Raw genomic sequence first — 25560 nt, forward strand, 5'->3', positions numbered from 1 at the left:
TAAACAGCGTTGTGGGACTGCAAGTTCATGAGACAGCACTGAAGGGAGTTGCTTGCAAGAATTGTGCTGGTGCCTTTCAACCATTTCGTCCTGTAGAGCAACAGCCTTCCTTCTTGTCGTGGTCTTCACTGTTCTGGCAATCCTTTTATTTGCACTCACGCAGAACCCCCCTAACAATCATCACAAGCTCGAAAACATCTGTAGACAGGAAACTCGCTACCTTCACTCCCACTGAGGTAGAGCAGTGCCTATGTGCTTTAACGTGAATTGCAGACTTTTACCTGATTTCTATTTTGTGTTTCCCCCCACTTTTATTTGTTCCTTTTGCAGGGTACTGCGGGTTTCTTGGTATAGTCTTTGGCCTCTTTACTATAACGAATTGCTCTTAGCAGGATTAGACGATAAAAGCACTTCTAATGCTTTTGTCCTCTACTATGGTACTCTTTGGCACACAACTGTACTATTTTATTCAACCTAAAGAAAAACGGGTTTTATGTCCGTTAACTAAGAAACGGACACACTGTCCGTCATAATTACAACAAAGTGTTTGTAAAATTACGGAAATTTTTTACAGTGCGCAAGGCGTTCATCTTGTCCAGGGAATGTTCAGCTGCTTGCTAGGCACAGGCGGAGGCTTCTCAGCGAGCTTAGGTGAAAGCCCCACGGGCCTGGACTCGTCCGTCCGGGCTCCTCCTTGGCTGCCGGGACCACCGCTGTCGAGCCGGGTTCCGTGTCGTGCCCGCCCTTCCCTTTTTTCCAGGCACGAGCTTGTGGCCCCTCTTCCCTTCTCGTCGTCGTCTTCGTTTTTTCCGTTTATCCCACCCTTGCCTTGAACCTCTTTGTCTTTTACTCAGTCCACAGTGTTGCTCAGTCCAACTCAGTTTTCGCGCGCGTCGTTTTCCTCATCGTTGGTTCTCCCACATCATCACACTGGCACAAGCACAACGTCATGGAGGTCGTCCGAGGCCTGCACACCTTGGCGCGGATTGGGCATCGGTCGGCGTTGACTCCGTCTCAAGAACCATCGCCCTCTGAAGCGTCTTCTGTCCGTGGCGTAAGGGAAGCACGGTACGGGCTCGCCGTCGGGAACGGTCACATAGGCGGCCTCGCGTCCCTTCTCACCTATGACGATGTCAAACTCGACGGTCTCACCCTCGTAAACGCTGCCCGTGACCTTCTGCGGGTTGTTCCGCGTGATGGCGGTCTGGTCGACGAAGATGTCTTCCAGCGTGTCGTTGCGCTTGATGAAGCCATAGCCGTTTTTTACGTTGAACCACTGGACGGTGCCCAGCACCCGCTCGGCGAGCACGGGTTTCTTCGTGGTCACCTGCATCGCGCCCATTTTCAACGGTGGGCGCTTTTCGGCGTTGCCCAGTAACACTTGCTCCGGCCAGGATCGAAGTGGGTGCGAGATGCTCTGGCTTCTCGTCATTCATGGGCTTTCTTTCCCTCGTTCTAGAGGCCCTGGCCGGCTCTTTCCAATGAGTATCGGGAGAGGATGCGTCGTGCGAGCCGGGAACGTTGCCGACTATTACATCACAAATTGGAGCATCCAGTCACTTGGCCACTGCGGTCCCAGTGAAATAGGGGGAGGTGATATCCACTTGCGCCTCAGGAACGTCGATGCTTCGGCCATCTATCAGCCGCAATGTGGCTGTGGTCCCCGTGAGTGCTGCCTCCGGGACGAGCGAGCGACGCACCACCACGGTGTTGCTACCGGTGTCCTTTAAGACGGGGACAGCCTGGCCGTCAAGTGTGCCTTTTAAAACAGGCAAGTCGTACGCTGTCTTGGCCCCCCGTCCTTCAACATTGTGGGATTCTAGTTTACCCCAAAGTCCTCAGTGAGGCAAATACCCACTCCGTAACTCGTCGGATGCAATAAAGTAGGTTTCGACTTACCTTGCTGATCGCTGTGAGGCAACACCCACTCCGTAGTTCGCTGCTATGGCGGCTACGGCCGGGTCCGTCCGTTGACTGCCGTTAGGCTCCGGTGGACGGGAGACCACACCAAACACAGGGATACCGTAGAAACGTGTTTATTGGGCTTTCGCCACACGCTTTGCGCCCGTAGGCGGAACAAAAGAGAAAAGAGGTTGGCGCTGCCTTAATTGACAGGATCACCAGGAGAAAGGTCCGCGCTGCCGGAACTGGCAGGATCACGGAGAAGGGGGAGCAGTAAAATAACGATGAATACTCCGTCGAGCGTAGCCCCCCCTAACCAAGAGCCCCGGCCACAGGTGGGTGGCCGGCTTATGTAGCCTGCGGGAAATAGACGCGCCCGGGGAGGCCGGTAGAAGGTCACTCGAAAACGGGATGCGTCCATAATCACTCCCAAGGGTGTGCCGATGGCGCGTTCACCCAAAAGGGCAAGGGAGAACCGGCCCCTTCGGGGAATTCGGCCTCGTGGTTCCTTGTATCCGGGAGGCCGACGCCATTGGTGACGACGACTCCCACGGCCTGCTTGAAGCTAGGCCTAGATAGGGATAGAGGGAACCCAATGGTTCCCACACTCCCCCCTTCTTAAGGCTTAGGTAGGACTTGAATAAAACAAAATGTCCTACCGGCTCTTAAAAACAAAAAGATCTAAAAAAAAACGACCGCGTCCGGTGCCTACCCCCACATGCCGGGGTTCACAAATACGGTCTGCTGCGACGTTCCCGGCGTTCGCTCACCGTCGTGGAGGTGGTTCGTGGAGCCCTTTGGACGGGAACAGCCGGCCCCTGGACAGAGTGTTGTCCGTCGCCGCGCGGGTCCCGAAGTCGAAGGGCGGGCAGGACCCCGCGCAGCCGTCGGTCCCGGTGGCGCGCGTAGCCGGCGGGCCGCTGGTTCGGTCCCCTGGTCCGCTGGCGTCGCGGGGCTGCTCGAGGAATCGCCAGCACCCGTGGACCAAGAACGCCGTCAAAAACCCCGGAGCCAGGAAACAGGCTGGCGCAGCCCCCGAACGGCCCGAAGCACCGTCCTGGCTGGAGATCCTCTTCGTGGATGTTACAGTGGAGTCCTACTGCGGCAGAATGACATCACGGTCTCACCGCTTGTGACAACTGCTCTCGCCGTGCCCCTACGATGACGTAGTGACACACGTGAGCCTGGGCGGCAGTAACTGACCAATGGGCGTTACGCATACCCTTTCCCTCAGATGCCTTATGTAGGGGAATCCCCCGTACGGGATGACCCGGGAGCGGACGTTGAGGTGGCCTTGTATTTAGGTCACGGCTTGCCAACAATGGTGGCTGACGCGTTCGCGAAGGCAGCTGGTGCATTCTTTGCCCTTGCACTTCTCTTAGTGTGACATTTCGCCACTTATCGGGACTGCCTTTGCGAAACTCCGGATATTAGTTTCTCCGAGTTCGCAGATTGTAGCGGGGCGCCTCGTTTTTGGCGTCGTCTCGCGTTTCGCGTGCATTCTTGCGCAAGAGTGGCTTTGGGTTTTGCTCCTCGTTTTCCCTTCTGTGGTAGGGTTTGAGATCGCAAATATGCACTGGCCCTCCGACTTTTCGTGACTCTTGGTCAGTCAGCTTGTACACGAGCGGTGAAAGTATTTCTCGCACTTCGTACGGGCCCAGCCACTTCGGTGCCAGCGAAGCAGAAAAGCCTTTGCTGGCATCGCTCAAAACGTGATTTCGTCTGAGCACGAGATCGCCTACTTTGTAGCGGAGATCTCGGCGAGAGCGATCGTACTGAGCCTTTTGTTTAGCTCGCGCTACCCCGAGATTGTGACGGGCCTCCGAGAAGGCTTCCGTCATCCGAGTTTGTAGCGAGCGCGCGTGTTCAGTCTGTGTCGACTGCGCGTCGTTTGCCCCGGCGTTCGCCCTTAGGACACGGTCCATGGGATTCGCCAACTCTCTTCCGAATGTGAGGAAGGCGGGGGTGAAGCCTGTCGAACGATTGACAGTGGAACGGAGAGCAAACCCAATTTCAGGAATGTATGCGTCCCAGTCGCGGTGCTTTTCGGCAAATGCTGCCAGCATGGGTTTGATGTTTCTGTTACATCGCTCCGTGATGTTCGATTGTGGGTGGTAGGGTGTGGTCGTTTTGTGCTTGATGCCCAGGGCTTTGCAAGCGTCCACAAATACCTTCCCGACGAAGTAGCTTGCGCGATCTGTTAGGAGAGCTTCCGGGAACCCGCATCGGGTGAATACCTCCATGAGCTTCTCCATGATCGCTCGGGCTGTCAGCTTTCGTAGTGGGAAAAGTTCTACCCATTTGCTGAAGTGATCCGTGACAACCAACAAATATTGGTGTCCTTTGGGGCTCCTCGGCAAAGGGCCGACCACGTCGCAAGCCGCCAAAGACCATGGTTCTTGGCTCTGGGTCGGCTGCATTAGGCCCGGAGGTTTGCCGCCTCTTGGTTTGAAGCTTTGGCAAGTGTGGCACGTGCGGGCGTAGCGGAATACGTCCCTTTTCATGCCCGGCCAGGTTGCGATGTGACATAACTTTGTGTAAGTCTTGGAGCCGCTCGCATGTCCGGCCAAGTGCGAGTCGTGATAGTAACGCATTACTGCGCACCTCAGACTTTTTGGCACTACCACCTTGAACACATTATCTGTGTCCTTCTCAGATGGGATATACTTCAGCAGGAGCCCATCGGCGTTCAGCAGAAATTGATCCAGCGTGTCAGTACCAGTACCAGATACATCCCGACACTCGGCGTTTACTGCAATACCAGCAGTCGTACGCCCGGCGGACGCACCGCCCGACTCCACGGAGTCCGACTCACTCGAGAGTCCGTCGATCACCTTTCGACAAAACGGATCATTCTGCTGAGCTTTCAGTAGCTCTTCTTTGCTGAACACGATCCCCACTGCGCTCACTGCGTCTACGTGGTTCACGCTCTCGTCCGAGGAGGTCAGTGGTGCTGCCTCCTTTTGGGAGTGAATTTCGGCTTCGCCGGGCATTGCGTGTGCCGTTGGCTCGGCCAGGCTCCCCGCGGAAAGGTTTGCGCAGTCTACGGGGGCTCGCGACAGTGCGTCGGCCACAACGTTTGTGCTGCCTTTCCGGTACCGCACGACATAGTCGTATTTTTGCAGTAGCAAAGCCCATCTCGCCAACCGCCCTGCGGGTTCGCGAAGTCTTGACAGCCATATTAGGCTCTGGTGATCCGTTTCGATCGTGAATGTGGTCCCGTCGACATAAATGTCGAAGCGCTTTAAGGCAAATACAATTGCCAAGCACTCTTGTTCGCAGGTGCTGTAGTTCACCTCTGCCGGCACGAGCGAGCGGCTAGCGAAAGCCACGGGACGAATCACACCTTCGTGCTCTTGGAGCAGGACCGCTCCCAAGCCCAGTTTGCTCGCGTCCGTTTGGATCACGAAAGGCTTGTTCAAGTCGGGAAGCTTTAGTTCCGCGGTGTCCGCGAGTGCTTTCGAAGTACAGCGGAAAGCTGCCTCCTGCTCGGGACCCCAACTCCAGCTCACGGCTTTTCTGAGTAGCCGCGTTAGTGGCGCTTGGAGGGAGGCGCAGTTCGGGATGAATTGGCGATAAAAATTCACCATTCCCAAATAGCGACGGAGTGAGCTTACGTCCGTTGGTGCGGGGAACTCCCGGATAGCTTCTAGCTTCTCGGCGTTTGGCGCAATGCGCCCGCAATCGAGTGTGAAGCCGAGCAAGTTGATTCGGGTTTCGGCTATTTGAGCCTTTTCCGGGTTCAGCGTGATTCCCGCGGCTTTTAGCCGGTCGAACACATCCTTCAGGTCTCTGAGATGATCTTCGAAGGTGTTCGAGTAGACGACAATGTCGTCGAGATAGGCCATTGCATGTTTCCATTTGGCTTCTCCCAGTATGCGGTCGATCAACCGCTGGAACGTCATGGGCGCTCCGCACAGACCGAAGGGCATTCTTGTGAATTCGAAAAGCCCGCGGTGACAAACAAAGGCCGTTTTCGCCTCGTCACCCCTCTCCATTTGAACTTGGAGGTAGCCTCGGCTGGCGTCTAAGGTTGTAAAATACCGTGCGCTGCCGAGTTTGGACAGGATCGAGTCAATGCTTGGTAGCGGATATGCGTCTTTCCGCGTGACGTCATTTAGACGGCGATAGTCGATGCACAGACGTGAAGTGCCGTCCTTCTTTGGGACCAACACGACGGGGAACCCCCAGGGACTGTTTGACCGCCGGACAACTCCGGTGTCGATCATTTCATCCAGTGCAACGTCAATGGCTTTTCGTTTAGCCAAACTAACGGGTCGTGCGTTTTGCCTCCGAGGGAGCGCATCGCCCGTGTCGATCCGGTGTCGCACTACATTGGTGCACCCGGGTCGATCTGTGAACATCTTGTCATAATGTCGTAATAATGCCGACAGACGGGCTTTTTCTTGCCCTGACACGCTGCATGACTCAGTCAGCAGGGGGTGCGTTATCTCCGACGCTACGGCGCTCGCTTGCAACTGCGTCGGAGAGGGTTCACCTTGGGAGGCTGTTGCCTCGTTTCGGCTGCTGCTGCCTGCCCCATTAACCAGCGGTTTTTCTGGGGTTGGGGGTTCGCAGAAAGGTTTCAGAGGAGAGAAAGTGCCCTCTCGGTAGCCACCGCTACTCACGTCGATCACGATCCCTGTTTTGGCGAGAAAATCTCTGCCCAGGATGATCGGAACGGAAAGACTGGGGAGATGAACGAAGCGTTGCCGTCTTGCTCGATTCTCCCATCTCGCAACCAACCGGACGGTACCGCTTGAATGTGCGGTGCCGCACGCGAGTCGAAAGGTCGTGCTTCCCTCCCTCATTCGGACAGAGTTTTGCCGGAGGTGGGTCAACACTTCGTCACCGAAAAGCGATGCGCTTGCGCCCGTGTCGAGCACCGCCTTGAACGTCCGACCAACGATCGTCAACGCTATGAATGGCGTTGGCGTGCCTGTCGGAAAGCCTATTCTGTAGGCGGATGGCAAAAGAGTATCTTGCTCCGTGCCGTTTAGAGCCACCGGGTTGGTTATCGGTGGCTTTGCTCGTTTCCCGACTGTTGGAAACCGGGGTTCTGCCGTTCTGGGCATTGTCGAACCAGGTGGTCGGCGCTGTTGCAGCGAAAGCAGCGTGGTTGCGCAACCCTTCTCGAGTCGCGTCGCACGTTCTGCTGCGCGCCGGGCCTTTCGTCCTGTGCATTTGGACGCATTGGCCGCGTTTGCTCCCGGGGCGTCGGTAACTCTTGTCTGTTCCGATCTCGCCTTTGCCACTGCGGCGCGGGTTCTGCTGTTCGCCTCTCGTAAGAGTATGGGTCGAGCGCACGATCTGAGATGTCGTACGTGTTTCGACCCGGTCCGTCGGCGTAGTGGGCGGCTTCGTGCCTCCTGTTTCGGGGCGCCGTCTCCCCATTCCATGCGCAGCGCGGCTCAAGTGCCGATGACGCAGGCGGCGGAGGTCGGTACGCTCGGGCGGCTAGAATGTCTCCCTGGATCCGCCGAGCTTCCGAGGCTAGTTCGTTCAGGTCGCGGAAGCGACTGCCTCGGAGGTACGCCGCAAAAGTCGGGTGCGCCTGTCGAATGACGCGCTCTACACGCTCTGCATGTGGCGCGGAGGGTTCTGCTAGCTCGAAGAGCTCTTGCATCGCCCTTACGAACTCCAACAGTGACTCGTCTGGGTGCTGGGTCCGTTGCTCGAGCTCTCTCCTCATCCTGCGCTCGTAGTCAGCGGGGAGGAATTCCTGGCGAAAAGCCTTTCGGAACTGCTCGATAGTCAGCAGCTGGTTTCCGGTTAGACGGAACCATCGCGCTGCTTGGTCCACCAACGAGATTGGCAGGATTCGTTCCAGTATCTCGTTGTCCGACATTCCCATGGCCTGTTGATAACTTTTCAGGTCCTCGAGGAAGTCCGTGGCGCTCACTCGGTCTCCGTATCCTCGGTATGTCGGGATAGGGATTCTGACCGGTGGCCGCGTGGGCGGCGGGGGCCTCGTCGCTGCTTGCAACGCTCCCGTCAAACTCTCGATAACTCGTGCTGCGTTATCTAGCAGTGGCTGGAACGAGTTTAGCGCATTTTCTCTTTGATGAGATACGCTTTCGGCTGGCGAGCTGTACACTGGCTGTGTGCCGCCGTGTGCCGCCGTGTGTCCTGTTGCGCATAAAGCCGCTGAGCTGGGCCATTGCTCACAGACGGCGGCAGTGTCTTCCGTTTGTGGGGAAGCTGCAGGCCAGTCCGTGGTCAGAAGGTCATCGCAGTACGAGGCTATATTTGCCTGTTGCGTCGCCGCGCTTTGTGCGAGCGCGGGGTTGACCTCGACAAGCGCAGGTGCGCTTCGCTCAGCAGAGTGGGCTGGAGTGTCGCGGAGGGGGATGCCTCGGGCGCATTCCGGACATGTTGGGTCGCCTCCGCTTAGAAGCGAGCTCGGCTCAAAAGACACTGCATTGTGTCCGTGCGTGCACTGTAAAAAATTTTCACCCCATTTTACGGGCAAAAGTTGCCGGTTCAATATTGCCGGTATGGTTTGCCGTAATCTAGAAACGGGACTGTCTGTAAAACCAAGGCATATAATTCCGTAAAATGACGAAACGTCCGTAGTTCACTTTACAGACAGTTATCCGTTTTCCATTTTACGGGTAAAAGTTGCCGGTTCAATATTGCCGGTATGGTTTGCCGTAATCTAGAAACGGGACCGTCCGTAAAAACAAGGCATATAATTTCGTAGAATGACGGAACGTCTGTAGCCCACATTACGGACAGCTATCCGTAGGAAATGTGAAAGCCGTCCGCACTAAATACCGAAGGACTATACCTTTCCGAATTATATAAGGCCAAAGCCTCGAGCCATCCGTACCACCTGCACCTCCGATACATCAGGCGACTCACCTGGCAGAGCTCTAGATCTGCCAGGGGTGTCACCTGACTTATCAGAGGTGCAGGACTGGTGCGGATGACTCGTAGCTTTGGCCTTATATAATTCGGAAAGGTATAGTCCTTCGGTATTTAGTGCAGGCAGCTTTCACATTTCCTACGGATAGCTGTCCGTAATGTGGGCTACAGAAATTTCGCCATTCTACAAAATTATATGCCTTGTTTTTATGGAGAGTCCAGTTCAAAAAGACGTAAATGTCAAGTGTTTCATTATTTAGTGCAAAAAGCTTCCATATTCAAGCAAGCCTAAGTCACATGAAGCTTTTGGGGTAGATTGGTATGGAGAGTTCATAGCTCCGTCATTGTAGATACGAACTTGAATAATCTTTCATCCTCAGCCAAAAAGTTCATGTTTTGCAAAAGAGAAAGAGCACACAACCGGCACTTCTCACTGCCAGGATTTTGTTTGTGTGAGCTCAGCTGTTCCTATAGATGACAGCTCAACAAACGAACCAATTAAGAAGTTTCGCCACAATACCTTTATTGGAAGAAGGCATGCCTTGCTTTAACTTTGGAGAAAATTTACATTATAGTTGTCCTTGTGCTGGCCATTTAGATGCCCCTCCATGCTTGTGCTTGAAGTTGTCATTCAATTGAAGACCTCCTCGGTATCTTCATGGTGCATGTAAGGGCAGCTTGAAATAAAGAGCAGAAGAGGATTTGCATTCAAACACAATCACAACAAATTGTATATGACATGCACGGTTAAAGTAAGTGAGCAACGTGCTTACCAACTAGCCTAGCTCCTACTAAACATGACATATAAAATAAACCCCCCGTAAATTGAACCAAAGTAAAAATTTGCATTGATTTGAATACCGAACATATCAAGTGCTTGAGAAATAAAACTAGCCAATTAAAATTGCACAACTATTCAGTGATGTTAAGCATATTGGATTGAGCCAGATCTCCCTTAGTATATACAGTAGGCTCGCGATAATTCAAACTCGGATATTTAATACTTCTGGTTAAGTCAAACAAATTTCAAAACTTTCGTTGACCCGCTACGTTTTCAATGTATTTATAAGCCGCTTAACTCGAACAATGTTTTCGTGTAATTCATACTTTTTGTTCTCGCAGCACCATTGAGCGCATTTTTTTCGGAGCACCGGTGCACTGCGGAGAAGCAACACCCGTGGAGCTTGCTTCCGCTGGTGTTGCTTTTCCGCAGTGCACCGGTGCTTGGTAAGAAGTTTGTTTAACGGGGTTAAAGCAGAGCAGAACCGTGTATAAACTGTTTTACTAAAAGAGTGCGAGAGATAAAAGGGAAAAGGGCTATCGGCGCTTTCCCCCTTGCTGGAGCGTTAAAGGCAGTGAAAGCCCCAGATGAGAGGCTTTGCCAGTGTTCGGTGTAAGCATTGCCCGAACTTCGTTCGTGTTTTGTTCTCTGTTTTAAACTCCCAAACTTAATTAGAGCCACGGGCTTGGATGGCGACAGTCCCCCGGTCATCAAGACACCATTGCTCAGTAATACGGTGCACGAATAACGACAGAAAGCGTCGAATACTGTCCGAGAGCCTGTGTAGCTTGCACGAAATCCGGCAAGGCGAGTACGACTGCAGTGTCTTTAAGCTCCATCGCTTTCCACATGACCCCGATTTCCGGCAGTAGTGGCTTGCGTCCCTAAATCGAAAAGACTTTTCCCCAACACCATCCTCTCGACTGTGCTCGGAACATTTTGTGAATGGAGTGGGCATGACATTTAACGCTGTACCGTCGATGAACACGGGGTGCGCTCGCAAGGTGTGTGCAAGTTTTCTCCTGATACAGTAAAACCTCGTTATAACAAAATGGGATATAACAAACTAATGGATATAACAAAGCAATCATAATTTCCCTTGCTTGCTAATAGTGGGAAGAAATGGACATTGGCTATAACAAACTAATGGTTATAACAAAATAATTACGACCGCTCCTTCAACTTTGTTATAACGAGGTTTTACTGTATTTGCTTTCAGCTTGTAAAATTTTGGAACTGAATTTATTTTAATATAGATATTTCGAAGTGGTGACATTGACTCAATTTTATTATCTACAGCACTTAGTTGAAGGCTGATTTTCGTCGCCAGGTGCGGCTGGCGATTGTCAAAAAGTTAGTTCTATTGCTTTGCCTGAATCCCAATCTCCTGCGCAATACCAGAGAGCCATGAGCCCATGCTGACCGTCACAATGCGACTAGATTCTTATTTTCAAAATTAGTACATAATGTAGCTGGAAAGAAACCTTCAATTTCTGTTGCTTAAAGTTGAAACATGCTCATGCATCACTGCTTATAAACATAGAAACATGCTCATGCATCGGTGTTTATAAACGTTTTATTTGAGGATCCCGTGCCAACGAGTGTGTCTTTTGTCGAGAACTGAAAACAGCAAAGTCGAGATGGGCCTTCTGCCGGAGCGAGTCGGTCAATGATTCAACGATTTGAAATTGATGCATGAGCATATTTCAACTTTCAGCAACAGAAATTGAAGGCTTCTTCCCGGCTACATTATGTACTAATTTTTAAAATAAGTATCTAGTCGCATTGTGACGGTCAACATAGGTTCATGGCTCTCTGGTATTGCTCAGGTGATCGTGATTCAGGAAGACCAATAGAACAAGCTTTTCGACAATTTTCAGCCACACCCGGCGGCAGAAATGAGCCTTCAACTCAGCGTTGTTGATAAAATTGAGTCATTGTCAACACTTTGAAATATCAATATTAAGATAAATTCAGTTAGAAAATGTTACAACCTGAAACAGCCATTATCTCGAGAAAACTTGCACGCACCTTGCGAGCGTACCCCATGTTCGTCGACGGTACAGCGTTAAGTTCGGTGTGCGCTCCATTCACAAAATGTTACGAGCACGGTCGAGAGGATAGCGTTGGAGAAAAGTCTTTTCAGTTTACAGAAGCAAACCTCTGCCACCGGAGATTGGGGTCATGTAGAAACAGCCGCACTCACCTTGCCGGATTCCGTGCGAGATACATAGGTCCTCAGACTGTATTCAACGCTTTCTGTCGTTATTCGTGTACCCTAAAACCGAGCAATGGTGTCCCGATGACCGAGGGACTATCGCCATCGATGCTTGTTGCTTGAATTAAGTTTGGGAGTTTAGAACAGAGAAGAAAGCGCAAACGAAGTTAGGGCAATGCAGATGCCTAACACCGGGACGCAAATAGAGGGCTTGACAAGATCTCTTCGCCAACCAGAAGCCGAAAAGAATCTCCTAGCCATGGTTTGGGATTGGAAGGAAATGTTAAAGAGCACCTCATGTTTAAGAGAGAAAAAAAAAAAGCCGCTCACCTGATGTGCATTTCTGGAAACAGGCTTTGACTAGCAATAAATTATTGCCTCAGGAATGAAGTGCTGCTTCAGTAATGGTTCCTGCACAAACAATTCAAGTGTAAGAACACAAGCCCCAAAATTTTCTTGCCATCCTCCTCCGTCTACTTTTTTGTGCATCTAATTAATTTCATCTTTTGGCAAATCCTAAAGATTTCGAAGTGCTTATCCTACGTCTTTCTCCTAGAGCCTAGTTCATGTTGCAGAAACTTGGCTGAGTGGATAAGCTGGAGCGTTCATTGTTCATTGAGACACTTTTTCTTTCACCCCATCCTGCTCTTGAAAGCAGAAATCCTCTCCCTTGAGCACGGTCATTAACGACTTTTTACAGATCATATGCAGGAGGTTGGCATTGCCAAGACAAACTCATGTCTTTACTTTGAGCATGGAATAAATGTATGTCTGATCTACGGAAAGTTCCTGTTATACCAAGGTTCGTACTATTCCGTTGTCAAAGGAGCAGGCATTGTTCATAAAAGCTTCGCTTCATTACATTGTTTCAGAGAACAATTGTTCTTTTTTTAATAGGGATCAATTAATCATATTAGGACAATTGTCAAATAATGGCCGATTCACGCGATGGATTGAATCGCAATTTTCATCCGTGGACCGTTTGTCACGTTACCATCATGTCGGCTATTCCTTCAATTTGCACCTCGTCAGCAGACGCCCAGACTTAAGGGCAAAGTGCCCTTCCATGCCCAGATTTTTAGCGGGTGAGTAAAGGCCCGTTCACACTCTTGCGACCGAGAGAGACCAGACCGGTTTTTAAGCCTCTTGCGACTTCTTAGGTCCAACTCCGCTGCATCGCATCCGGTCCTAAGAAGTCGCAAAAGGCTTAAAAACCGGCCTGGTCTCTCTCGGTCGAAGTCAGTCGCAAGAGTGTGAACGGGCCTTAACAGTAAAAACATTTACGGTAGAGCACCAACAGCAGAGCAATATTTTTAGTTTTCGAATGAGCCAAACAAAGATAGTGCACTGTAGTTTGTCCATTCGCTGTTTCATTTTGTTGAACCATTCTTATTTTCCACTCGTGAAAGAAGCTGCAAGAACTTTGCCCAGCCGACAAGCCGCAAGTTCCGGTACTCCTCCGGGTTGGTGTCAAGAAGCTTCAGTGAAAACTTGCCTAGCAAGCTGCAAGCTTCCCTGCATGTCCACCCAGTTTTCAACCCAGCCAAGACCTTTCTTACGGCTGTAGTGTGCTGAAGAGTGGCGCACAAGCAAGCAGTGCATGAAGGTATTTCCAAATGCCCCTCCGCACCACCAGGACTTAATCACTTAGACGCTGAAGCCTCCTGGAGCAGGACGATACTTGTGTCATATGGTTAGTAAAGCTAGTAGCACTTCACGCTAAGCCTGTCATGATGCTTTGTCTTGCTCGGTATATAACAGCAGCACACAATACTTTTCATAATAGACAGTGATCGTAGTCGCAAACATCACTTCTGACCTTGGAAAACTGTGCCACAGTGCGATGTTGGCATTTTGCGGAAATGCAGGGCCGGGAATAGGTTCAGTTTGTCCTTGCTGTCATCTGCTCGTCTCCTCCGTATGGATGTGCTTGGAGGACTGATGCTCCGTGGACGTCTTGTCACTTGATCAATTTATCTGCGGATAAGTTCATGTGAATCGGCAATAAGTGGACAGCGGAATCTGCGGTGACTTAAAGGGGTTATAACCCGAAAATTAAACGGATCTATTATTCTTGAAATGGATTGCTCATAGACTACGTAGTATATACACCAAGTTACGCAATTTTAGAGCTCTGGTAATTGCACTATTCAATTTACGAATTTGTATCATTTTCATCTAGATACCAGGCAACAATGCCCAAGTTAGTCACATCATGGTGCCCATAAAGCATGTGACCATGAACGCTCTTTCATTCTAGGGGCCCCCATGATCGCCCAAGCTCTCCTCGCCGCGGTACGATCAAAACCGCTCGCGCAACTCGGTAACCCAAATGCTTTTCTCGTTCTCGCCACCGGCCCGTTGACCTTCCACCCTGCATGCGCCTGCGAGATATTCCCGGGCGACAGTGACCACAACGAGTTCGTCCGTAACTCGCCGTCACTGGAGTCTGTCGCCAGCGGGTCGCAGTCAAAAGGAACAGCTTTCAACATCTCTTGATAGCAATCATACTCATCGCTGCTGCAGTCAATGTCGAACACTCTGACAATGCGAGCGATGTCGTAGACGTAATCATCACAAACCGCATGCTCGAAATGTGGAAGGTAAAGGAGAAAACTGAAGCTCGAGATGCCAAAATAGCCAAATCTGTCAGTGCGTGCAAGGAGACATCGCGCTGGAGGCTGGCTACAAAGCCAGCCTCCAGTTCTGCTTGGATCTGCCCCTCCGAGGGATTCACATTTAAGTGGATTTATCCACGAAACTATTGCGCCATTCTCAAAACAAATCTAGCAGGGTTACAGGAACATCCAATGGGTCCTAGCACTATAGCTATCTTATATTGTATTTTTGGCGTGTCATTTCACGCCAAACATTTTTGTTGACGTTGCCTGCACGTCATAAAAGTGTGTCTCGTATCCAATTAGACATTGTCGAAGGAACGAGGAAACTGCATAATAATGTCACACACTGTTTACCTTAACCGTTTCTTTTTTCTTCAGTTTTTGATCCTAGGTTGTTTTTTCTATATTTATTGCACGTACAGCCCAAGCTGCACATGTCTCCACAATCAGTCGCCATCCTTAAAAATGTGTACAATAAAAAAAATACATGCTGCCATCTCTGAGCAGCACCGCAAACTATGCTCGGAACAAGCCTGGGATGTCCAAAAAGAGCAGAGGGGCGAGGTATAGTGCACGGATGAGTTACACCCATCCTAAACGGTTTAGGAACAACCCTAGGTGGACGAGCGAGGCTCGTCCAAAATGGGTTAAGGTGCACCAACACCTTCCACGTTGTTGAATCTTATGTAGTAGTATATGATCCTAAATTACCAGACTAGGTTACAGAAAGTAAAGAGTAAGAGGAGGACGAGACGTCATACCTTTTTATGTTCTAATTTTTTCGCCAGTCCTGTATTAAAAGGTTTTCATAGTAAAAGTGACGGTTGTATTTTATCTACCCTTTTGTTTCTCGCAATCTCCTGCCTACCAACTCAACCAGCAAAGTAATGCCCCCCCCCAACACACATCCAACCCACAATAGATATTTTTGGATACAAGATGCCATGAATGTGCTGTGCATGTGAACCAAGCTGAAGGCAAATTTGCGGTCTGAGGGAATAAAGAGTTACAAAACTGACAAACATGGCAGTAGCATACTTTTCACTTTTGCACATGTACAAGAACAGCTAATTTCTATTAGAAAAGCGGAAAAGCCCAAGGCTATCAGGTTACTCACCGACAGCAACTACCAGGAAGAGAAAGGGGGCGGGGGGGGTCTTGATTGTGAGGGCAGCTGGTCTGTAATGCTTGTGCTTTCCTGAAAGTTGCAAGTAAGACTTTTAAAGAAAAATGACCCAAACTATTGCAACAAAATATTCTTTCATTTCATTTCTCATACCAAAAAGGTTGGCATGAGGAACTTTGCCCAACTGACACGACGCAGAATCTGGTAGTCATCTGCGTCGAAAAGCTTCTGTAAAGACGCGTCTACCACGCCGCAATCACTTTGAATCTCCAATCAATCTTTCACCCAGCAAGACCTTTCTTGTGGCTGTGGTGTACTGAAGGCACAAGTGCAAAGTGAGTGGAGGCATCTCCAAATGCCACTTAGCGGGCCCAGGACTTCACCGCCTCCACGCCAAAGTCTCCTCGAGCAGGACCATGCTTGTGTCTCTGCCATGGTTTGGTTTAGTAAGGCTAGTGGCAATTCGCACTAAGCCTATCATGGTGTTATGTCTCACTCCGCACGTAACAGTGGCGCACAGTTCTTGTTCAAAGCAGCAAATGTCGATTTCGATCTTGGACAACAGTGCCACAGTGTGGTCACAAACATGTTCGGCTCGTCCTGGCTGTCATTTGCGTGTCTGCTCCTTCGTGTGGATGCGCTTGGGAGACGGACGAACCGCGGACATGATCAATCCGTCTGTGGGTCAGTTCGTCGTGTGAATCAGCCATCAATAAGGAGTGCTGTTCATTTTGAACTTGATATAAATAGCCCTTTTGCAAAATCCCCCAAGCACGAAGATTTGTGCGAGACTGTCCCTCGCCTAGCCGCTCTGCCTTGAGATTGCATTGCCTTGTCACTTGCCTCCTCTTAATCCTCGGTTTTTCGATTCCATTACCTGTCCTTATCTATTCCAATGTATATTTTATTGCTTCTAAGCATAGGCGTAGACTTCGGGGGGGGGGGGGGGGGGGGCATCGAGGCTCGTGCCCCCCCTGGTGAGATCCGCGGGGGGGGAGAGGGGGGCAGGGCAGGGCCTTACCCTCGGGCCCTGCCCCCCCCTAAGATACAGCGGTGTGCTGTATCTTAGTTAAGTAAGCGGCAGTCGAAGGCATACGCTACAGTGCGAGTAAATGGAGCGAGCGTGGGTGGCCAAATCACAGTGCGCTCGGCTTTCGCATCACGATAGTTGATTCAGAGCTGTGCCTATCCCTATGACATCTGCGCGGCTGTTCATAAACGGCTCCTCTCGACTGTACGCGGGCCTAATTGAACCAACACAAACAGCTAACAGTGCGATAGGAATCTGTAGCAATGGTAGTACTCATACCGGGAAACGACGCGCGAAGCGGCGTGTTGCCCGTCGGCACTCCCATCGAAAAAGGCAAAATAAAGACACAAATACTATATATATATATATATATACAAGAAATATTGTGCACAGAAGAGAATAGAAACCCTTAGAAGCGATAAAAATACACTGGAATAGATAAAAATATGTAATGGAATCGAAAAACAGGATTAAGAGAAGGCAAGCGACAAGGCAATGCAATCTCAAGGCAGAGCGGCCAGGCGAGGACAATCTCTCCCACAATTCCTCGCGGGCGGGCCGGGGCGCTCGGGAAAATAGCGAATGGTCTATTAACTGAGCAGCACCTTTCTGTAGGATGGCTAACCCAACCTAAAACCCCTGGATATGTTTGTGTTAGTTTCTTAAGTGGTGTCAAAGTGCGAGTGCACGAGGCCCGTGCCGCACTTGGACGCAAATGGCAGTGTAGCCCTGAAATGAAAGGCATTTGGAAGTGTGTCCCTTGCGTTCATACAATTTAAGCTGAACCGTATGTACGCGATTTAGCGAGCGACGGCAATGAGCGACAAAGAGCTCTCATTGCTCGGTTTTTGGATCTCTAGAAAGCTTTGCTCATCGCCTCGGTCGCTTGCTCCCGTCGCTTTCATGTGGCTTGCCTCGTCGTGCAGCTGATCGAGCGATAGCAAAAAGGATCGCCATCACTTTTCTTGTTGCTCGCTAAATTGCTTACATGCGTTTTATACTTTATAGTTGTTGGCACTTGTCAAAATGTGAAGCATGCATTTTATTCAGGGCTTTGCCCTTGCTGACTCTCAGACTGCTGGGATAACTTTGGGTTCCAGTGAAATACGACCACGTGATTTCTCCCTTTGCTTATGAGCTGAGGAGGAAGTAGTTTAAAACACTTTTTTTTTCTGTTTTTTTTTTTTACAATAGTCAATGCGCGGTTTTTTTTTTTGTTTTTTTTTCTCTCCTAACCTTTACAGTGAAGTACTGCCAGAGGGTTAGTAAATAAGTGCACCATACACAGAATTTTTTTTATAAGAAGTCAGTGCCCCAGTCGGGAGAGAACTCGTTTATACTCTTCGCAAGCAACATCATCAATACAGACCTTACTTCTAAAGGCGCACGTCACGCAATGTTTCGAGTAGTTTCCGAGGACGAAAATCGAACTTGAATCTAACCTCGCACAGTGGAAGCGAATACAAGCGCCATCACACTAACGGGTACCTTTAGCAGTCATGGGTTCCGCAAAACACACCGCCTAGCTGTCTGATACCAAGCCGCCACCCGATTTGCAGAAATCAAGCTCCCTGATACACTCACCAAGTGTCTCGCTTGGCCCCCCTTGCCTCCGGTGGGACCTTAGCCTTTGGTTGCGTTCCCGCAATCTGAGTGCCCGTGCAGTGACAGGTCGGTTCCGTGGCTTCCTTGGCAAAAGCTCGAGGGTCATCCAATGCGGAAAGCACCTGTGCGACAAGGAACCGCACACGTTCGCTTTCACGCCGACTGCACACAAAAGGATCACGTTATAAACGCTCCGAACAGAAAGGACTCAAAAAGCAAAACTAGTGAGCGAGCACTCACCAATTAGACTCATATCCACAGCTGGTTTTATGGGCACGCCGGCACCTAGGACGCTTCCTTTTTCCAAGAACGTTCTTCGATGTTTGTTCCTAAAGTCTGAAAGTGCCCGAAAGTTGCGAAAGTTTTGAAACTCGCTTTGCTCGCTTCGTTTTTGAAAGTTTTTGCGTTTTGTTACGATGGCGATGGCGATGCGGCGATGCTCGTTGGTTCCGAGTTCCGACCAAGTTTATTTGACGCAACGTGAATTCGCTTGTTTTATTCGACTTAAATTAAAACTTTAAGATATAAAAAAATTGTTTTAAGATTTATAAAATTATTTGTAATAAAGCATGTCGAAGCGCAATGTGTACTAAACTGGAGCTTGGCCAGCTTGGCTTCGTCAGCTTCGTTTCAATTTGACATGGCGGCGACCACTATTGTGCCGTGTACCGTGCTCGACCTATTTGCTGTGCATTGGTTGTCCTGTTATCCACCTCTTGCGATCCTCATCAGCCCCAAGCATGCTGTCTAAGTATTGTGTCCTCGCCGGAAAGAATATCCAGTCTTCTTGGAAGCGTTGCTCGAATGTCGTCGGCACCCACGAACCGACTCGGTATGCCTCACGTCGTTGCTTGGTTCCTCCGCGTTTCCGGCGATGGATCCCCCAGCCCTGGCCTCAGCCCTACAGGACGTAGCCGGTGAAAAACAATCTACGACAACGCGGTGTCTTTGGAATGCGATTGCTACGATCAGTGGCTCTTAAAACCTCAGTAGCCCCCCTTCAATAGTGAACTCTGCGATGTGAACGCCCTTACCTTCAGTGTCCGGAGACTGCTGCAAACCTCCGACGAGAGCGGACGTCTTCTCCGGGCTCCGCAAAGCCCAGAGAACTGTACGCGACTGTACGTGATCCTGGTATAAACATCGCCGCGCTCCGTCGGCCCGCCGCAGCACGTCCGCCGAGAGATCGGTTCGCTCGAGTCTCGTTCTGCGAGCGGCACGCCCGTTTCTGCTTCGAATATGGCTACAGCCGACATCGCCGCTTCGCAGCTCACCAGTATCTCTGCGTCCATCCTGAGACAGGACATGAAAATCTCTCTAGAGCGAGACGACCAAGGTGGGAAATGGATCACCCCTGGAAAGCCCCGCAAATCTCGTCTTCCGGCCGACTTTGACCCCGAACTTCACGTAGTTATAGTGCATCTCCCAGTCCGTCGTGCTGGCGCAGCTGCGCTGCCTCTTGACAGTTTGCCGGCGTTCTTGCAAGCCGCACAGCTCCTTGCTCATACATGTACCGACGTGTCTCTCCACCTCCGGCAAAATAACCGTCCTCCGCACCCATCACGAAGCGATCGTCAACTGGCTACTTCGCATCACCAATATCACCTTACAAAACATTTCCCCTCCTGTCCACTCCTACCAACCCCCGACGAGATCATCAATGATCTGGAGTCTTATCAAGGTGACATCCTTCAAGCAAGGCGAGTAGGCACAACAGGTTCAGCCATCATCACCTTCATCGGAACCCATGTCCCTTACACAGTGTACTACCGCCGCCTTGAATTTCGCTGCCGTCCCCACAAACCTCGAGCCCATCATTGCAACAGCTGTGTCGAGTACGGACACCGCACTCTGGCCTGCCCGGGCAACCAGCGACGCTGCCCTTCGTGTTCCACCACCCTGGCCCGCCCAGACGAACCCCATCCCTGTACTCCCTGGTTTGCGTTGCCTCAACTCGCAGTGTGGTTCACAAGCAGGGCACTTGGTGCCGAATAAGCTGCTGCACCTTCACTCACTCCATGAGACGCATCCCTGAACAGTTCTAGCGGCATGTAAAGCGTGGATGCAGGATTCGGTTTATGGCAGTCACCTTGACAATTGCTACAGTGGAGCACACTGCTTACAGAAAGGATCGTGCTAAGAACTGTAGGGGTGTGCTGGTGGTGGTACCTTTTCTACTACCCTTTTGGCGACGCCGCGACCTGGAGCTGGAACCTCTCACAAGCATGGCAAGGGGCTGCTATACTGTGCATGCTACCTGGCTTCCGTGAAAGCTGAGTCCTATGACCTGCCCAGCGAGCCACTGGTGCTCATTAACACGATTTAATTAAATGTGTGCATACTAGACGTCTTCAAGTTGAGTCGCTCGGAGTGCAGTGTATACCATGGAATCATTTCCAGTGGCCCCAAATACTCGACAGTTCGACGGTACAGTGTGCTCAGTCCACTTGTTCTCAACATGTTTATTAATCGTGATCCCTGCAATCAACTCCACTGCTGTTACGGACGACCTGATACTGGTGCCGCTTATCAGGTGGCCCAAGAAACCACCAGGGTTTGCAGAACAACATCGACAAGGTCTACTATAAACAGCCAGCTATGCTTCTTCGCGCAGCCTGATGACAGTTTTGTTCAAAACGTGCGGAACACTGGGTTTTGTACTTAGCGTGTCCAGTAGACCAGGCCATAACAGACTTACGTGCCTTTCACCAGTGGCGTACCAACTTGGTTTTGAGTTGGGGGAGGGGGGGGGGGGGGGGGGGGGGGGCAAACTAAACCCCCCTCCCCTCCTCCCCCCCCCCCCCCCCCCCCCCCGGGACCGAGGAGCGGTGCCCTTGGTATCCCTTGGGCGCTGCCAGCCAGTGTTTGCCCTGCCCAGTGGTGGCTGTTTTAGGGGGGGGGGGGGGGGGGGCAAAACACGACTTGCCCCCCCCCCCCCCCCCCACTCTAAGAACTGGGGGACAAGCGCCCCCCTTGACCGCCCGGTTGGTACGCCCATGCCTTTCACAGCCCTGGTCCTGCCACACCTAAAGTATTGCAGCTCCATATGAGACTCCTGTGAGATTGATCTTGTAAGATCAGTTGAAAGTGTTCATCGAAGGGCAACTATACACTATTCTTCGGCAGCCAAGCTCACTCCGGATCACTCACTGCTTTGACATTGGCTAGAATTCTGGCCCTTCAATGGACGACCAGAGTTGATCTCAAGTGTGGCCCTCCACAGGTTGTCTTATTATGCCTCCTAAACAGCGTTGTGGAACTGCAAGTTCATGAGACAGCACTAAAGGGAGTTGTTTGCAAGAATTGGGCTGGTGCCTTTCAACCGTTTCGTACTGTAGAGCAACAGCCTTCCTTCTTGGTGTGGTCTTCACCGTTCTGGCAATCCCTTTATTTGCACTCACGCAGAACCCCCCTAACAATCATCACAAGCTCGAAAACATCTGTAGACAGGAAACTTGCTACCTTCACTCCCACTGAGGTAGAGCAGTGCCTATGTGCTTTAACGTGAATTGCTGACTTTTACTTGATTTCTATTTTGTGTTTCCCCCCACTTTTATTTGTTCCTTTTGCAGGGTACTGCGGGTTTCTTGGTATAGTCTTTGGCCTCTTTACTATAACGAATTGCTCTTAGCAGGATTAGACGATAAAAGCACTTCTAACGCTTTTATCCTCTACTATGGTACTCTTTGGCACACAACTGTACTATTTTATTCAACCTAACGAAAAACGGGTTTTATGTCCGTTATGTAAGAAACGGACACACTGTCCGTCAGAATTACGACAAATTGTTTGTAAAATTACGGAAATTTTTTACAGTGTGGCTGACGTGGCCACTAAGCCGTTGGGTGGCGTCGGGTTTCGGGCGTTCGCCTCTCCCTCCGTCCACGAAGTCCAAGGCCGGAAATTGGCCTGGTTCGCTGTCATTGCGAACGTGCTGCTTTGTTTGCAGACACCGGACGGGCCGCACGTTGGGGCGCCAGCTGTGGGATTCTAGTTTACCCCAAAGTCCTCAGTGAGGCAAATACCCACTCCGTAACTCGTCGGATGCAATAAAGTAGGTTTCGACTTACCTTGCTGATCGCTGTGAGGCAACACCCACTCCGTAGTTCGCTGCTATGGCGGCTACGGCCGGGTCCGTCCGTTGACTGCCGTTAGGCTCCGGTGGACGGGAGACCACACCAAACACAGGGATACCGTAGAAACGTGTTTATTGGGCTTACGCCACACGCTTTGCGCCCGTAGGCGGAACAAAAGAGAAAAGAGGTTGGCGCTGCCTTAATTGACAGGATCACCAGGAGAAAGGTCCGCGCTGCCGGAACTGGCAGGATCACGGAGAAGGGGGAGCAGTAAAATAACGATGAATACTCCGTCGAGCGTAGCCCCCCCTAACCAAGAGCCCCGGCCACAGGTGGGTGGCCGGCTTATGTAGCCTGCGGGAAATAGACGCGCCCGGGGAGGCCGGTAGAAGGTCACTCGAAAACGGGACGCGTCCATAATCACTCCCAAGGGTGTGCCGATGGCGCGTTCACCCAAAAGGGCAAGGGAGAACCGGCCCCTTCGGGGAATTCGGCCTCGTGGTTCCTTGTATCCGGGAGGCCGACGCCATTGGTGACGACGACTCCCACGGCCTGCTTGAAGCTAGGCCTAGATAGGGATAGAGGGAACCCAATGGTTCCCACAACATCAATACCGTTTCTATCGCCCTCTTCGATTCTAGAATTAGGTTCCGAGGCCTGGTGCGAATGCTCTCTCCTGCTTCCTAGAGACACGCAACATGAAGCTTCCTTCGAGTCGCTGCCCTTTGTGCAGGTCTTTGCATCGTGACCAGTTCGACTGCAGTACACGCAGTAGAGTTGTTTCGGTTTCGAACGGCAGTCAGATGCCTTGTGTCCCGGTTTGTCGCATACAAAGCATTTGACCTGAGGTTTGTTGGTAGTGTTTACTTCCTTTCCTCTTGTGTCCCCCAACTCAGTCTTTTCCCCAAATACGAGCAAGTTGCGTTGTCGTTGGGCTTCCAGGAAACTGTCCGCCACCTCAGCCGTCTCGCTGAGAGTCTTACATTTCCTCTCTCTGAGGAACAGCGCTAGTCGGCTGTGGCAGTTATTAAGAAACTGCTCGGCAACTACTAAGTCTCTTAGCCCTTCAACGTTAGACGCCGTGCCAGAGAGTTCCACCCAGCGATCAAAGAAACTGGCAATTCTTGCCGTATACTGTCTTCCGATTTCACCGTCCTGGGGTTTGCTCTCACGGAACTTCTCCTTGTACCCCTCCGCGGTGAAACGAAACCGCTGCAGCAAAGCCAACCTCGTTTTCTCGTAATCCATCGAAACCTCCGGACCGAGTCGACCAAAGACTTTCAAAGCCTCCCCGCTGAGACACATACTCAGAGCTGTGGCCTACTTTTCTCTCGGCCAATTGTATCCCGCTGCGATGTGTTCAAAGCGTTTCAAATACGCATCCAGATCATCCCGTCGGTCATCAAAGGGTGGGATGATTTTGTGCGGATTAATTAGCAATGAAGAGCCTCCATCCGCACCTCGGTCACCTGCTGCCGTTACTCTGGTTGGACTCTCGGCCTCTGCCAACCGGACTTTCAGTAACAGAGTTTCGCGTTCGCACTCGGCTAGCGCGCGTTCAGCAGCTAACTTCATCTTTGTCGCCTCTCTTGCGCACTCGGCTAGCGCGCGCTCAGCATCTAACTTCTCTTTTGTCGCCTCTCGTTCGGCTACGCGATCCTCACGTGAGAGCCTTTCTTTCTCTTTTTCCTGCGCCTGTTCAGACTCCACCTAAGCCCTCAGCTCCACGTCGCGCAACTCCAAGCGCTCTCCAAGGCCGATCAATTCTTTCGTACTCACAGTCTCTTTCCTATTCAAACAATGCTCAAACGGCCTCGTCCTGTCACGGACGCCAATTTTGTCGTAGGTTCGTGGGGATGTCGTGTCATAAATAATGAGAACGAGACCGTTGGCTTTGAGAATTGTTTAAACAAAGAAGATATAAAGAAAACTATATACAGCAATGGTCTTAGCAAAGGTTCTACGAAAATATTTAGAACAGCGATATCAGTAGACGTTACACACGCGGCTTTCACAGTTCTTAATGACAATAAAAAAATGTTCGTCATACGATTGGTCTTGCAGTCTTCTGTCGTTGCGAAGGTGGAGACGGCTAAGCGGGCGGAGTGTTGGGTTCCGGGTCTTCAGAAGTCCGGACGAACCCAGCGAGGGCGAAGGGCAGGCTGACGAGTCTCTGAGTTCCCGGCCTTGTGGAACCAGGACGCACTCAGCAGGAGCGGTTGCCAGGCCAGCGCATTCTTGAGTTCCCGGCCTAGTCGAACCGGGAAGAACTGAACAGTCAGCCAGCTCCTCGGACCGCTTGTCTTCTTCTCCCCCTTTTCGTTCTTTTTCGCTCGTGCCTTTTCTCCGGCCGTCGACGGTATACCTCGTGGCACGCGGGGCCATGTCATGGCGAAATCATTTGTAGCCCGGTGATGGCTCTCAGCCGCGCACATCACAGAATGCCTCCGGGTTACGGAGGCCTTTGGATAGTTCCATCTTGATCGGAAAGTACGGTTTTAAACGAAGGCGGATGTACGAGCCCGCAGCCCATATTTCACAGTGTTACCCACTCCTCGATCGGGGTGACGTGGCTTGTGGGCAGCGCACAAAATACGAGCAGCAAGGAGGTGAGGAAACGCCGATCGTCCGCAAGCGTCTCTGCCTCTCCTCTCGCTTTCCTCCTCGTTACGCGAGCAGGTTACGCATGCGCACTTGAGAACGATCTCACTGAGAGGCGACCGTCATTCAATTGCAAACGTTCTTTATAATTTCAGTTGCTGCCTCCTTTAAATCTATGATCTCCAGTGCTGTGTCGTAAAATACTTTAATATCTATTCAGAAAAAATCCTTTCAATTGCATGCTGTAGACTGAGCATGCGCACGGAGAGCTGTGCCCTGCATGCTGCAACAATTCACGCTCGATGGGAATTTCCCAATTTGCGACCAACGCTTTCCGTGAGCTTGCAACCCATTCTTTTTTTTTATTCGCAGTGGCGTACGTCGTTTTATCTTCTGCCTATAAAGGCATTCCCGAATCAGCTCCGCTGCTACGCAAAGCTAATTTTGAGCTCCATTTAACCTCTGCCAGATATATAGTATGTTTTGATAGTATCTGTTCGCCATTCAACGTTCCGCCCATTTCTCGAATCCAGTAGTCCTTTAACATTATGTCAACTCCGCATCTTGCCATCCGTGCACCAGCGTCTGCGTTCCGCTGCTTTTTGGGTGATTCACTTTTTACTTACTAATATACTTTTTGTGTGTGTGTGTGTTCTTCAATAATTTGTATATACGTGTATTCATGTGATCACAAGCCAGAAACTATAAAGTGTCATCATGCTGAAGAGAGACC

At 50.9% G+C, this 25560-nt stretch overlaps 2 protein-coding genes across 2 annotated transcripts; both read right to left on the reverse strand.

Annotated features, from left to right (window-relative positions):
* Positions 1–925: 925 nt before the first annotated feature.
* Positions 926–1342, reverse strand: LOC115319588 (Y-box-binding protein 3-like). Its single transcript, XM_029979633.3, has one exon. The coding sequence runs from the start codon at positions 1340–1342 to the stop codon at positions 926–928; it is 417 nt and encodes a 138-aa protein (XP_029835493.3).
* Positions 1343–1556: 214 nt separating this feature from the next.
* Positions 1557–23801, reverse strand: LOC115319589. Its single transcript, XM_042293570.1, has 3 exons — positions 23709–23801; positions 22841–23546; positions 1557–1801 (listed from the first exon to the last, which is right to left on the reverse strand). The coding sequence occupies exons 1-3, from the start codon at positions 23799–23801 to the stop codon at positions 1557–1559; spliced, it is 1044 nt and encodes a 347-aa protein (XP_042149504.1).
* Positions 23802–25560: the final 1759 nt, after the last annotated feature.

The sequence above is a fragment of the Ixodes scapularis genome, unplaced genomic scaffold, assembly GCF_016920785.2.
Source record: "Ixodes scapularis isolate PalLabHiFi unplaced genomic scaffold, ASM1692078v2 PGA_scaffold4__175_contigs__length_147842914, whole genome shotgun sequence".
Lineage (NCBI taxonomy): Eukaryota > Metazoa > Arthropoda > Arachnida > Ixodida > Ixodidae > Ixodes > Ixodes scapularis.

Bases quoted from the DNA above. Each gene is read 5' to 3' on its own strand.
- LOC115319588 (XM_029979633.3), bottom strand. From the start codon at position 1,342: ATGGGCGCGATGCAGGTGACCACGAAGAAACCCGTGCTCGCCGAGCGG.
- LOC115319589 (XM_042293570.1), bottom strand. From the start codon at position 23,801: ATGAAGTTAGCTGCTGAACGCGCGCTAGCCGAGTGCGAACGCGAAACT. The intron at 23,547-23,708 runs GTAACGGCAGCA...AGAGAAAAGTAG, and splicing joins AGGCCGAGAGTCCAACCAGA to GCCACAGCTCTGAGTATGTG. The intron at 1,802-22,840 runs GTATTGATGTTG...ACAATGTTGAAG, and splicing joins CGAAGAGGGCGATAGAAACG to GACGGGGGGCCAAGACAGCG.